We start from the raw sequence: 13,273 nt of genomic DNA on the forward strand, positions 1-13,273 counted from the left end.
CTAAAGTGACACAGATGCGTTCCAGGTATCAATGGGTTAAACACTTTTCTTCCAGTGAAGGTTCCCCGGTGACTGACAGTGTGGTGCGTCAGTGTCAAAAGAACTACACTTCTATGCGTCAGTGTCAGAAACGAGGCTCTCTATCAGAGCCGGGCAAAAAAAACCCGTCTTGACAGTGAATAAATTGCGAAAGTGCTTTAGGTGCGCTTGATGTCAGACAACTGAACCAGCTCCAAAGTGACTGCATCATACATCACTGCCTAGAGAAATAAAGTCATCTCATTCTTTAAAATTTTAAACACAGTCAGCTACTATTTTGCTCATGTCAGCTTTCTAGTTCCCCCTGCACCGAGTTCAAACACAAGCCACAATAATCTTTTCTTAATATTCTGAGCATGTTCAGCTACCACAGATTTGCCTCGTCCATCTGGCTACTCGTAAGGGCACTAGCGCTGTATTGTATTTGAATGCATAATTAGCGCTGCAACGTTTTGTTGCTAGTGGTGACAGGGCAGCCAAATATGTAAAGATGGTTGTGATATTCAAAGGGTAACGGAAAAACTAATACATTTAGGTTTTGTTCACTTAACAACCTTCGCGTCAACATGCAGCTCATTGTCTCCAGCTTACCTTGTTGACCTCCAGTATCTCTCTCCTCTCCTCTGTGGCGGGGCGGCTCTGGCTGGCCGAGCGGTCCTCGTGTTTAGAGCTGTCATCCTCCACAAAGGGAATCAGTTGCTGGAATGTTGCACGTGGAAGGAGAGAGGAACGGTGAACACAGGTCAGTTACTGGAAGTGAAATGTCAGATGGCCCAGTGGTTCTCACTGGCATATTTTTCGACCACCAGCATATTTCGAACAATCCTCAAGGACTACCCCACCCCATCTCTGCACAACAATATATACTACTGTATATATTTAAGAAGGTATATTTATTGTCTCCGCCAGGCCGAAGGCGTGGCAGAGACTGTTTTCGGGTCCGTCCGACCGTCCTTCTGTGAGTGTGTGTGTGTGTGCGTGTGTGCGTGTGTGTGTGTGTGTGTGTGTGCGTGTGTGTGTGTGTCCGTCTGTCTGTGAGCAGCTAATCTCCGGCACCGCTGGGCCGATCGGCTCGAAACTGTGCGCGTACACTCCCACATTTACGCTGTAAAGTTATATCTGTTGCTAGTGGTGACAGACAAATATGTAAAGATGGTTGTGATATACAACGGGCAACGAAAAAATATCATGCCAATCGGTACACATTATCTCTTTAGTCATGCGAGTGGCCCGTTTTCAACAAAATGCCTCAAATCATCAACGCAGCGTCCGATTGCCGTGAAACTTTGCACGCACATTCCCACTAGGCCAAGGAAGAAATGCCACCCTACATTTTTCAAATCGGCCTCGTGGTGGCTCTATAACAGGCCAATTTTGTTCACGTTTTGGCCATAGGTCATACAATCAAAATGAATTTTCCCATGGATTCCTTGGATCATTTCAGGAACTCCCCAAATAAGACACAGCCATTTCCACCTGACAAGTTTTCAGCCATGTTGCGTTTTCTTACACAATTTGCGCTACTACTCCTACCGATGTTGTCCAAACCTCACCCAAAATGGAACACATTATCTCTGTAGTCATGTTATCAAGATGAATCTGTCAGGTTTTTCGGATTCTATTTCGATTGACTATGATTGGCTTTCAAAGTTCGCTGGAGGGGCCCGTTTGGCACAACATGCTACAAGCACCACTAGACCGATCGGCGGGAAAGTTTGCACGCACACTCCCAGTAGGCTGAGGAAGAATCACCACCCTTTTTCTTTTTTATCGGACAGTTATAGCGCAACCATGAGACCAATTTTTGCTAAACACATTTTTTATTACTACCCCTACAGATTTTGTCAAAAAAACAAAAAAACAAACCTCACGCAAATCGGTATGTGATCAAGACGTATCTGTCACATTGCTCATATTCCATTCCGGTTGGCTATGATTGGCTTCTAGAGTTTGTGGGGTGGCCATTTTACACAAAATGCCACACATCATGAATGCAGCGCCCGATTGCTGGGAAACTTTGCACGCACATTCCCACTAGGCCACGGAATCATTTTTAAAATCTCCTCACGGTGGCCCACTTCACGTTTTGGCTCTTGAACCGTTTTTCCCTGGATTCCTTGGATCATGACGCATCTTATAGGGCCGGTTTGTGCCAGATTACATTTTCTACGTATTCTTAAAAAAATAAATAAAATGGCTACTACTCCTACATATTTTGTCCAAAACTCACACAAATCTGTGTCAGACACATTATCTCTGCGGTCATGTGATCAAGATGTATAAGTTAGATTATTCAGATCCCATTCCAAGTGGCTATGACCAAAGTTTGCGGGCCCTGGGTAGGCAACCCGGCCTGGCGGAGACCTGTGCTCCGAGGAGCACACTTTTCTAGTTTTTATTTAATTCATGATCTGAAAGCTTTATACTTAGTTTAGTGCTGGTGTCGCACACTGAAAATAGATCTTCAAGCTCACACAACGCATCGCAGATCTGTCACTAAAAGCTCACTATTCCGTGAGCTTTTTTCCCATACTACGCCTAATAGTTCAAAAATGTTCTTAAATTTGATGGATTTATGAATGAAATATTACATATTTTGATACATTTAACAAAGGACCACTTGTAATTATGCCATGGACCACTAGTGGTCTGTGGACCACTGGTTGAGAAACAGTGTGAATCTGCGATAGCCCCTTGAATGATTACTTCATTAAAACAGACGTCATTTAAATCTTGCTCTAGGAGTGGAGACAGTTTGTAAACTCGTTATCATTTCATCATCTAGCGCCTTGCGTTGCCTTTAAAGCCATTCCATACCGTAATTTGTTTTTATTTCGATTTTAATCGATTTTACAAGATAGGGTGTTGTCTTTTTCTTGTCTGATTCAAACGAAGCGGTTTTGTTGTTGGTAGGCTAATCTAGTTTGAAACTTAAGAAGCGTCACCCTCATGTGCCTCTCTTACTTCATCTATATTGGAACGAGCACAAAACACATTCTGCTTTATCCCAGTTTTCACTCCATGAAACATACCAGCTCTGGAAAGAATTAAGAGACCACTGCAAACTTATCATCATTTATACTGTAGGTATGTGTTTGAGTACAAATGAAGGTCACATATTAAGAATGTGTGTTCAGACAGTTCATATTCATTTTTAAACAACAAAATACGAATTTGTTTTAAGTTATGGGAGAGTTCAGCAAGAACTATTTGGTGGAATAAACCTGATTGCTTTAACTCATTTACTACCAGCACTGTTTTTGCCATGCAGCTGTTCCTACCGCAATTATAGTTTTCCTCTTTAAATAAGATTTGATTCAGGTTATCATCTCATCAGTATGTAATTAAGTAGTAAAACGAGGTTGCTTCTTGCATTGGAATTCAACAGATAATGGAATGGAATGGCTGACATACATGTAGACATGCCTAAGTGTCATTTTGGAGTCTCTTAATTTTTTTCAGAGCTTGTACCTGCTGAGTGCACTCATACTCCGTATTGCGTGCAAACGAACAATCCCTTCACATGGCTGGACTTTTTATATATGCCGCCTATCTTTGTTCCGCATTACAATCTTGTTTCCATGGAGTGGTGAAAATGGGTATTCTGTGTAAGCTCTTGGACCCCCGGCTTGTACTATCTCACCCCTCTTCTCTTTAATGCAGAGAGAGAGAGAAAGAAGAGGAGAAGGGAGTGGGAGATTAATTCATTTTTAAACGCTCTGTGTGCTTGACCTTGTCTGCTTGACACAACAGTGAGGCTGATGTGTGAGGCTCTCTCTCAGCAGCAAGCCATTCCTTGAGAGCCCTCCTTTAGATCACACTGCCCCCCAGTGGTACGCCGGGCAATGAGGGGAACAGGGGGGACGAGGGGATTGGGGCTGGAGGCTAATGGCGTCACACACAAGTCACCCAGGAACACATTGTTCCTGTCACCCCACACACACACACACACAAGGGTCCCATAGTAGAACTGCCTGGTGCATTCATCTGCGGCATACCAACAATGCAGAATTGTGTGTTTGCTGCTGTACACACACACACACACACACACACACACACACCGTGAGCTAAAATGCAGTCTAGAGCTGGCAACTCTCTTGCCAATTGTACCAGTCATTTAACCCTTTAAGACCGGGAACCCATCTGTGTGTCATTTTTAGATTTCTCTGGGCTATTCAAAAATAGCAGATATACAAGCTCATAGCCGCGCTACGAGCTTGTAGATCTGCTGTTTTTGAAACATCGTGAAAATGTGTGCAAATCTTGGAATACATTTTTTTTTTAAAGCGAACGCTTGTAAAATAGTTAGTTCCAGGGACCCCCAGAAGCAAAGATTTGAGTTACAAATGTCATCTCGCGCTATGAGCTTGTATATCTGCTATTTTTGCCAAAGAAATCTTAAAACGACACAGATGCGTTCCCGGATCGAATGGGTTAAGTTTTTAGAATATGGGAAGGTAATGGTGATCAATTCCGTTGTCAAAATGGCCGCTAGAGTTGGCAAACATCCCAGATGGAGACCAAAGTGATCAGAATTTTGGTTGGTGGTTATTGTTTTCCAGCCTTAAGTGCCGCAGTTGGCACTTAAGTAAATATTACATTACGAGAGGGGGTGTGCTTTGCCGTCATTACTGGCACAAAGCAGTGATGCAGTGCAGGAACGAGGCATTCGCGCAAAGTTCCGAAAAGCATCATCTCTAACATCACATCTATCTTTGTCAATATTTTATCTGGCTATCAATCCAAATGATACTGATGTAATGAAGTTCCATAGTGGGTTTTAGTTTTGCCTACCGAGGGAAGCTGCCATAATTAGCACAGCGGTGACAAGCAGACCTTGGTTAAACAGCATTAGTTGATAATTTTCCCGCATTTGTTTTCATCTCCTTGAAGGGGCCGACCAGATGTGTGGCGTTCAAGTGTTCCACATTGGGACAATTTACATAATCTAATGCTTAATTTATACTATGTCCTACACTTTGACGTTATGCACTGAAAACAGCAAATCTACTAGCTTTTAGATTTGCTATTTTCGGTGTGCAACAACGGCACGCAACAGTATAAATCAGGTCTAATCTTCTGGCACTGTAAAAAAACAAACATTTTTGACCCAGTCTGGCAAGTAGAGTATTTATGCAAAGGAAAACTATCATCTCGGAGGCATCCTTGCCAAAGCAAAAAACCATTGCACAGGTCCAGATCCTCAACACAGATTAGATACGAGACCTCTGAACAATTACCAGCCAATGAAAGCTGCCGCCAGGTGGGAAAACAGTGAAAAACGCTGCATGCTCCAGCAACGATCTGGCACCGTGCTATTCTAAACAGTGAAGGAGATCTAGGGCTAATTCTGTTTCAATTGCAGCGTTTGCCCCGTCGGTTCAGCAGCTGGCTGAGGTCTCCACAGGCACTATGGAATGATTAGAGCAAGCTGCCTCGTCTGGGAGGCGCGGCTCCCATTTACTGTAACTATTATGTGGGGCTGGAACTGCTGGACAGAGTACAGCTGGACAGACGCACGGTGAGAGAGAGAGAGAGAGAGAGGGAGGGAGTGGCGAAGAGTGTGGGGGGGGACAGACAGACGAAGAGACAGACAGACAGATAGAAAGAAGAATGAGGGAGAGCTAGAGAGAGAAGAGACAGTTCTGAGACGCAGAGGGAACAATGTAAGACGAGTAAAGGAGACGTGGAGAGACACACAGGGAAAGTGAGAGAGACGGGGAGAGACAAGAAGACAGATGAATAGAGACAAAGGCAGTAGAAGATGGGAGTTAAAAAGATGTAAAGGAAGAATGACAGAGACACACACACACACAAAGAGAAAGAGATCTGAGATAAGAGAAACCTTAGTAGCGTTCCCCACACAGTCAAATCCTGAGTGTTCATTTAACTCGGTGAGAGCAGGGTCCATTCGGTTACATTGGTGCGCTCTCCGAGTTAAATTGACACCATTGATTGTTCTCGCGCTCTCATCTGTCTCTGGGCAGAGTTCGGTGCCAAACCCAAAGCTGTGTGGCTCTCTCTCGGGGGGGGGGGGGTAAGAAGACAGAGACATGTGCAGGATATTATATTAGACAAACTCTGGTTCTTGTCACAGGGTCATGGAGTCCTCAATGCAGAAATGAAGAAAGTGTTTTCATTTGATAATTCCAGACCCGGGCCATGCAGCGGCATATTGAATTTTAGAGGCGGCGAGCTGACTTTGGCAGCTTGAGGGTGGAAAATGAAAATGTGCAAAGCATGGTGGGAAAGATGGATGGATGGTGTTTGGTCGGTGCGCGCGCGCGCGTGTGTGTGTGTGTGTGTGTGTGTCACAACCCCCTGCCTCCTCCGCACAAAGATGGATGTGGTTTCCTGTTTGACAGAGAAGAATGGCTTAATGAAGTTCTCCAGGTTGCCTCGCAGAGACAGGCGAGAACAATGAGGAGGAAAGGACTTCCAGAAGTAAATGAAACGACATGTCCGTCCAAAGCAGGAAATGACAAAGAGGGAGATAGAGGAGGGGGGGGGGGGGGGGGGGGTTCAGAGAAAGGGAGGAGACATACCGTACAAGAAGGGGGGCAGCAGAGAAAATACGGTATTAAGAGACAGAGGAGAGAGAAAACATGGTAGCGACTGACTGTGCAGGGGCCGGTGAAAGAGTGCTGACGTGGGCATCGGGGCCCAGCTGTTCATTAAATGAGCCTGTTGCTAATTAGGCTGCAATGAGGTCACGGTGCCTGAGTCATTGATTCCACTTCCTGTTTCGGGGCAGCCAATAGCACGCGGGCTGTCAGGCACCCGAATTCTCTTCTCGCCGATGATAAATGGCAGCGGAGCCGGGGGCCAAAATCAACAACCCTCCCAGCCACAGACAAAACATGGCGAGCTGGAATATTGGCCGGTCAGCAGCAGACTGAGACTTTGCCTCGAGGGGCAGAGGTACAAACATCAAGACTAAAGTGGAATGGTGCACAAAAAAGCCAAACAAAAACACTGTATGGTGACTCAATGATGAGTTTACAGTATATACACACGGCAACAAATGGAAATGTCACCCATGCCCCAACATGGAGATTTAACCACTTGGAACGCTAGCGTCGCTAATCTGGAGGGAACATTTTCGGCAAAGAGATGTGGTGTAGAGGGAGAAAAAGAGCAGTCCAAGTACAGAGCCAACTCAGGTCAAGGTTTACTAAGTGTAGTTAAGTGGTTAAAATGTAAGCTACGGGCATGCATAATTGTTTAATAACCAGTAAATGCGCGTTCATCGCGACTGCTTCTGAAAAGCCGCCTAATTCAATGTGGAAAGCTTATACTGCGCTAGCAGCCATTTCAGATTTGTTCCAATTTAAGAGTGGTCTCTCCTCCCACATCCTCTTTTATCCACAGTAGGAGTCTGGTGAAAGAGATTAGCTCCAAGTCAATCTGTAGAAATTGGGAAGGGACCACTGCAGCCATAAATCCAATCAAACAGTAGCGGATAGCCAAGCTGCAGCCCCCTGCATGAGGCATGGCCCACTGCATGCTCAAGGAAGGAAGGAAGGAAGGCAGACAGCACTTATATGATACGTGCACTGCAACTTTTTATGCCAGTCAACACAAGCAAAATTCTAATCTAACCCATTCAATCCGGGAAAGCATCTGTGTCATTTTAGATTTGAGCTAAAACCATTATTTTATACTTTGGCTATTCAAAAATAGCGTGTAGATCTGCTTTTTTTTTTTTTTTTTAATCCGGGACAATTTGTGCAAATCTTTGAATATATATTTTCTTAAGCGAACATTTGTAACTCAAATCTTTGCTTCTGGGGGTCCCCGGAACACAATATTTGACAAATGTTTCGTTTAAAAAATATACTGTGTATTCAAAGATTTGCACACGTTCTCATGTTTTTTCAAAAACAGCAGATCTACAAGCTCATAGCGCGGCACTCGGTGCCGCGCTATGAGCTTGTATATCTGCTGTTTTTGAATAGCCACAGGAAATCTTAAAATGACAGAGATGCGTTCCAGGATTGAACGGGTTAAAATAATAGAATCATGTGGATCTCGGACCACACTGGAGTGGCCAGCCGGAGACACCAATCATCTATATACTGTAGCATCAGTCATTTATGATGCATCTATGATGCATCACTCCAACATTTGGGAAAGGTCTCAGCCCGATCAGAGCCCTTTGACTTCCGATCAAATATTTAAGTTGAATATTTCCCAAAATTATAGAACACGTGAAAATTAATTAGGTACTGTACTTCAGTGGCCTGCTGGCAGTGTGCACAATACAAGACATTTGGCGCTGATCAGTCAGGCGGTTTGTGAGATTAGCTCCGGACACACATACAGACACACACACACAGACTGGCCTCTTATAGACAGATAAGACTCCTACAGATGCGGTAACAATTCTCGATGAATCTCAATACGGTATATCAAAGAATCGCGATGGTAAATGGTGCATTTATATAGCGCTTTTATCCAAAGCGCTTTACATTGATTGTGCATTACATTCAACCATTCACACACACATTCACACACCGATGGCGGAGGAAACCATGCAAGGCACCAACCTGCTCATCGGGAGCAATTGGGGGTTCAGCGTCTTGCTCAAGGACACTGCCGACACTTAACTCTTCTGGGAGATCCCGGGATCGAACCGGAAACCTCACGGCTTCCATCCGGCCGCTCTAACCGGCCACTCTACCCACTGAGCCACTGCCGCCCGACGATCTTATCGAATTGAATTGTGAGGTCAATGCGAGTGGGTGCGTGTATGTGTGTGTGTGTGTGTGTGTGTGTGTGTGTGTGTGTGTGTGTGTGTGTGTGTGTGTGTGTGTGTGTGTGTGTGTGTGTGTGTGTGTGTGTGTGTGTGTGTGTGCATGTTTCTATGATTGTATGTATATACTGGATGTGCATGTGCACAGTGCATACAGTTGTTATAAGGTTTAGTGTGTGTGTGTGTGTGTGTGTGTGTGTGTGTGTGTGTGTGTGTGTGTGTGTGTGTGTGTATTGCCGCTTGCATCAGGCTTCATGCCGCACGTGGTTTATGTGAAGTCAGGCAGGCATATAGTTTGGTGGGCAGGGTATGCGTACGTGTGTGTGTGTGCGTGTGCGAGTGTGTGTGTGCGAGTGTGTGTGTGTGTGTGTGTGCGAGTGTGTGTTGGCACTTGACAGCTGCTTTAGAGGTGGTGGGTGACCGTAACCACCGGTAAAAAGGCCCTCGAGACCCACCTGGAGCAGCCAATGAATCTGCTCTGAGCTGAGATGAAACAGACCTGGAGGGAGTGGAGGCGATAAGAGTCCCCCTGGGTTGAGGTGTGTGTGTGTGTGTGTGTGTGTGTGTGTGTGTGTGTGTGTGTGTGTGTGTGTGTGTGTGTGTGTGTGTGTGTGTGTGTGTGTGTGTGTGTGTGTGTGTGTGTGTGTGTGTGTGTGCGCGCACGCGCGTGTACGCACGAGCAGATTTCTGTGGGTGTTCATGCGCGTTCATGTGTGGGTATGTGCACGCCCGTGCGTGCATGCAGTGTGAAGCAGGCGGGCTACCAATGACCTACTTCCTTTAAACTAACAGTTTCCCACCTCTAAAGTCAGCAGGCAGTTTGTGGGAAGAGCTGTGATACATCATGTGTGGCAGTGCTTGGTCTCAGACCACAAAGTCGGCCCCGCGCAAGAACCCTTAAGCCTGACTTGTTGCGTTCCAGTGTCACGCACGAAAATAGCCGATCCGCAAGCTCACAATGCGTCGCGCCGTGGCACGTTGCGAGCTTTTAGATCAGCTATTTTCTGGATGCGACACTTCCGTGCAAAGAATTCTAAATCAGGCTTCACAGCATCCCAAGCAAACCAAACACTTTTGGGATTTGTTTCCCAAAGACACACTATAATACGTTTCAAAGCATTTCTTATCGCGCTGCATGAAAGGATTACACTGAAGCTACGAATGCGCAGCGACTTAAAGGGGCTACACCATGAATTTCATTTTTTTTTAGGTTTTTAGTATTTTTTGGGCTCCCCAGTGTCTCTTGTACCCAAAAAAATATTTTTTCTTAACATTCAGTCATTCATGCTCATTTCATGGATTTCCTGAATGGGCGTGTCTGAACAGGCCATTTCAGAATGGCTGTGCAAGTGATGTCACTTGCACTGATTTTGCATTGACGATGGCCAGAAAGAATTGCTCAGTAGCTCCCCCCTGCCCAATAGGACGTTTTGGTATTGCAGCTGAAAAAGCTTGGAATGACAGACAGTCAGATTGTGAGAAAAAATATCTGGATGTTTTTTAGGCTTACAACCTGTTTAAAACGTATTAGGGGGCAATATTTATATATAATATATTTTTTTTTAATTCATGGTGTAGCCCCTTTAATGTTATGTTATAAAAAATATACAGCAGTGCACGTTCTGTACTTCTGTTCTACTCGAAATGACTGCAAAAGTCACATGATCCACGTTAAATAAAGAATCAAGAATCAATGCTACATCTTGGATAACAAAGGTGGAGTTTCAAAAGGCAAAAATATAATCTATCTAATATGATATATTATATGTGCAGGGGGGGTTGGTTTGAGGTGAGTTTAAAGGGGATGATGACATCACCCTTGTATACACTGGACATTCATACTTAATTCAATTGGAAGATAATTCGGTCAAGTGTCACACTTTTTCAATTGAAAAAAGGTCGCTCTGCAACATGTAGATTATCCTAAAGGGAACAGGGGGTTTTAACCTGTATTCATTCAAGGACAGGGTTGTTGTTTTTTTAGCAGGTACAGTAATCTTTCAACAACGTCCTCCTGCTTCATGTTCACAGAGATGCACAGATTCACAGCAGGCCAGGGACCATAACGGTACAACCACAGACTTCTGGTGTTCGCTGGTGTGCTGCTATAGAACAATTAGGGTTTATGTTCATTGCTCAGGGCCAATATCACAGAAGATGCTGAGGACGAGCAAACATAATTTATTACTTACTTACTGTCCTAGCCCAGATTGTTTCTGCTGCTCCGATTGTTTTTAACTGCCAAACTTCTGCCAACACATCTGCTTCTCTATCTTTAGGCGAAGCTGCAATGAACTGGCCCTCTATTTACCTTGTTAACCCATTACAACTGAGAGAGCATCTGTGTCATTTTAGATTTTAACCACGTTAACCATTATTTTATACTTTGGCTATTCAAATATAGACGATATATCTGTAGCTGACGATCTGCTACTTTTGAAAAATCATGTAAATGTTTGCAAATCTTTGAATATATATATATATATATATGTATATACCGTATATATATATATATATATATTTTTTTTTTTTTTAAGCGGACATTTTTTACTAAAAACTTTGCTTCTGGGGGTTCTCGGAACAGAATATTTTGAGATGGGGGTCCACGGCCGAATACATATAAATTTGGGGGTCCTTGACATGAAAAGGTTTTGAGCACCACTCCTATAGCAACATACGTTTTTCAGAACACAGTTGGGATTTAGAAGACATTCGTAGAATCGGCCTCAGGTCCTAATGGGTTCAATCGAATCCAGTTACTGTATATGCATTGGAGTCTCACCTCGGGGGGGATGGGGTCCAGCCCGGTGCAGTTCTCGTTGCACTTGTCATAGACGAGCCGTAGCTTGCGGAAGAGCACGGACAGCATGCGCAGGTGCTCCTGGAGTTTCCCCAGCCGGTCCTGATGGGTGTTGGGATGGTATGTCACCCCATTAGGCAGCTGGGAGGCAACACAGAAAGACGAGAGGTCATGTTGGCAGGTCAGGAAACAAACATTTTTCATCTAAAAGGTCACAGATAGTGGCTGGTAAATGTACAACCAAACCTCCAAACAGTGGCAGGTTATCTGCACAAGCAGCTGGTTGACTAGGCAAACGGTATAGTGCGTAGCAAAATAAAATCCTGAAGGGGGCGTCAACAAGTGTCACTTGACTTAACATTGACTCTTACCCCCCCAATATGTCTGCAGCTACTATGCCACGCCCCCCGTGGTGACGACACGTTGCCAAGCACTATAGGTTTTAGCTAGTGGCTAAGGCTTCATTTTACACTGGACATGAGTTTATAAACTAATCTCAAATCTTGCTAATACAAATTTTATTTTACACACTGGACATGTGCATGTCCAGTGTGTAACATGTCAGAACTGGGTCTACATAATGACACTGCAGTTTAAATATATTTAAAATACATACACAGTATATCTCTGCAGCAACAACAGGTAGACCGTTCCTACTGCAGAGACTTGTATGTGTTGCCAGCTCTAGTGCTGGGTCATCATCATTGATTTTTAACCACTTTGAACCTGGTGTCCCTATTTTGGGCATTACAGGATTATAGACAAAGATCTTCAAACATTTTCAAAAACAGCAGATCTAAAAGCACACAACTAATTGCGATGCAATGAATTGTGAGCTTGTAGATCGGCTATGTTCGCTGCGCGACACCAAACAAAGTATGAAATAGGGCTTAAGTAGTTACCCTACTTGTTAAAGATAACCAGGCTCATTACGATTGAGAGGATCAGCAAGCCTCTAGGGATGCACCGTCTGATTAGAAACATCCTTCATAACGTAAAAGAAGCATAAAACAATGTCTTCCAGGCATACATACCTAAACAAGAGATATAACAAGAGGGTGAAAAACAAGAAAGGGAGAGAAAAAAGCAGAGAGAGAGAGAGAGCGAGAGTGTGAGTGAGAGAGAGAGAGGGAATGGGGGCAAAGCCGGAACCGAAAATATGCATTTGCAAGTGTTTTATCGGTATATGGAAAGTCTCTGATCTGGAACTATAAGTCACAGCTATGGTGTTTTGCATTCTGTGGCAATGGCAGACTTTGTTTGTTTGTTCTTTAGACTCTTTAAACAGACTCCTTAAACTGACACTTGAGTGTAGTTAATCGATTCATTGATGTATAAAAAAATCGCACAAATATTTGAATAAATGTGCTTCTTGGCTATTCCCATCTGGTCACCTTATGTCCAGATAACAGAGTGACAGAGAAACAATGGTGGTCCAGCTATCTAGGAAAAATCACTGCAAAGGCAAGAAAAACAAAAAGCTTACCTAGCAATGTATTGTATTTCTTACCACAATGACAGAGAAAAGGCTTGTCATGTTGCGTTAAACTTATCCGATTCCATGGTGGGGAAAGGGGGAACAGTATTGAATTCTACATATTCAAACCAGGGCGCGCGCACACACGCACACACACACACACACACACACACACACACACACACACACACACACACACACA

General features: G+C 44.1%; 1 protein-coding gene across 4 annotated transcripts in view; it reads right to left on the reverse strand.

Moving 5' to 3' along the window:
* med30 (mediator complex subunit 30) overlaps positions 1-13,273 on the reverse strand; it is a 279,467-nt gene that overhangs the window by 261,255 nt on the left and 4,939 nt on the right. For all 4 annotated transcript variants that reach the window (XR_014602487.1, XR_014602488.1, XR_014602489.1 and 1 more), the window contains exons 3-4: positions 11,577-11,735; positions 631-738 (exon numbers count right to left, since the gene is read on the reverse strand). Coding sequence is in view for 1 of the 4 variants with exons in the window: in XM_084081253.1 (XP_083937379.1) it covers positions 631-738; positions 11,577-11,735 (267 nt within the window). In the remaining 3 variants the exon portion in view is untranslated. The remainder of the gene's footprint in view (positions 1-630; positions 739-11,576; positions 11,736-13,273) is intronic.

This window comes from Gymnoscopelus microlampas (genome assembly GCF_963454915.1).
Source record: "Gymnoscopelus microlampas genome assembly, chromosome: 15".
In the NCBI taxonomy this organism is placed as follows: domain Eukaryota; kingdom Metazoa; phylum Chordata; class Actinopteri; order Myctophiformes; family Myctophidae; genus Gymnoscopelus; species Gymnoscopelus microlampas.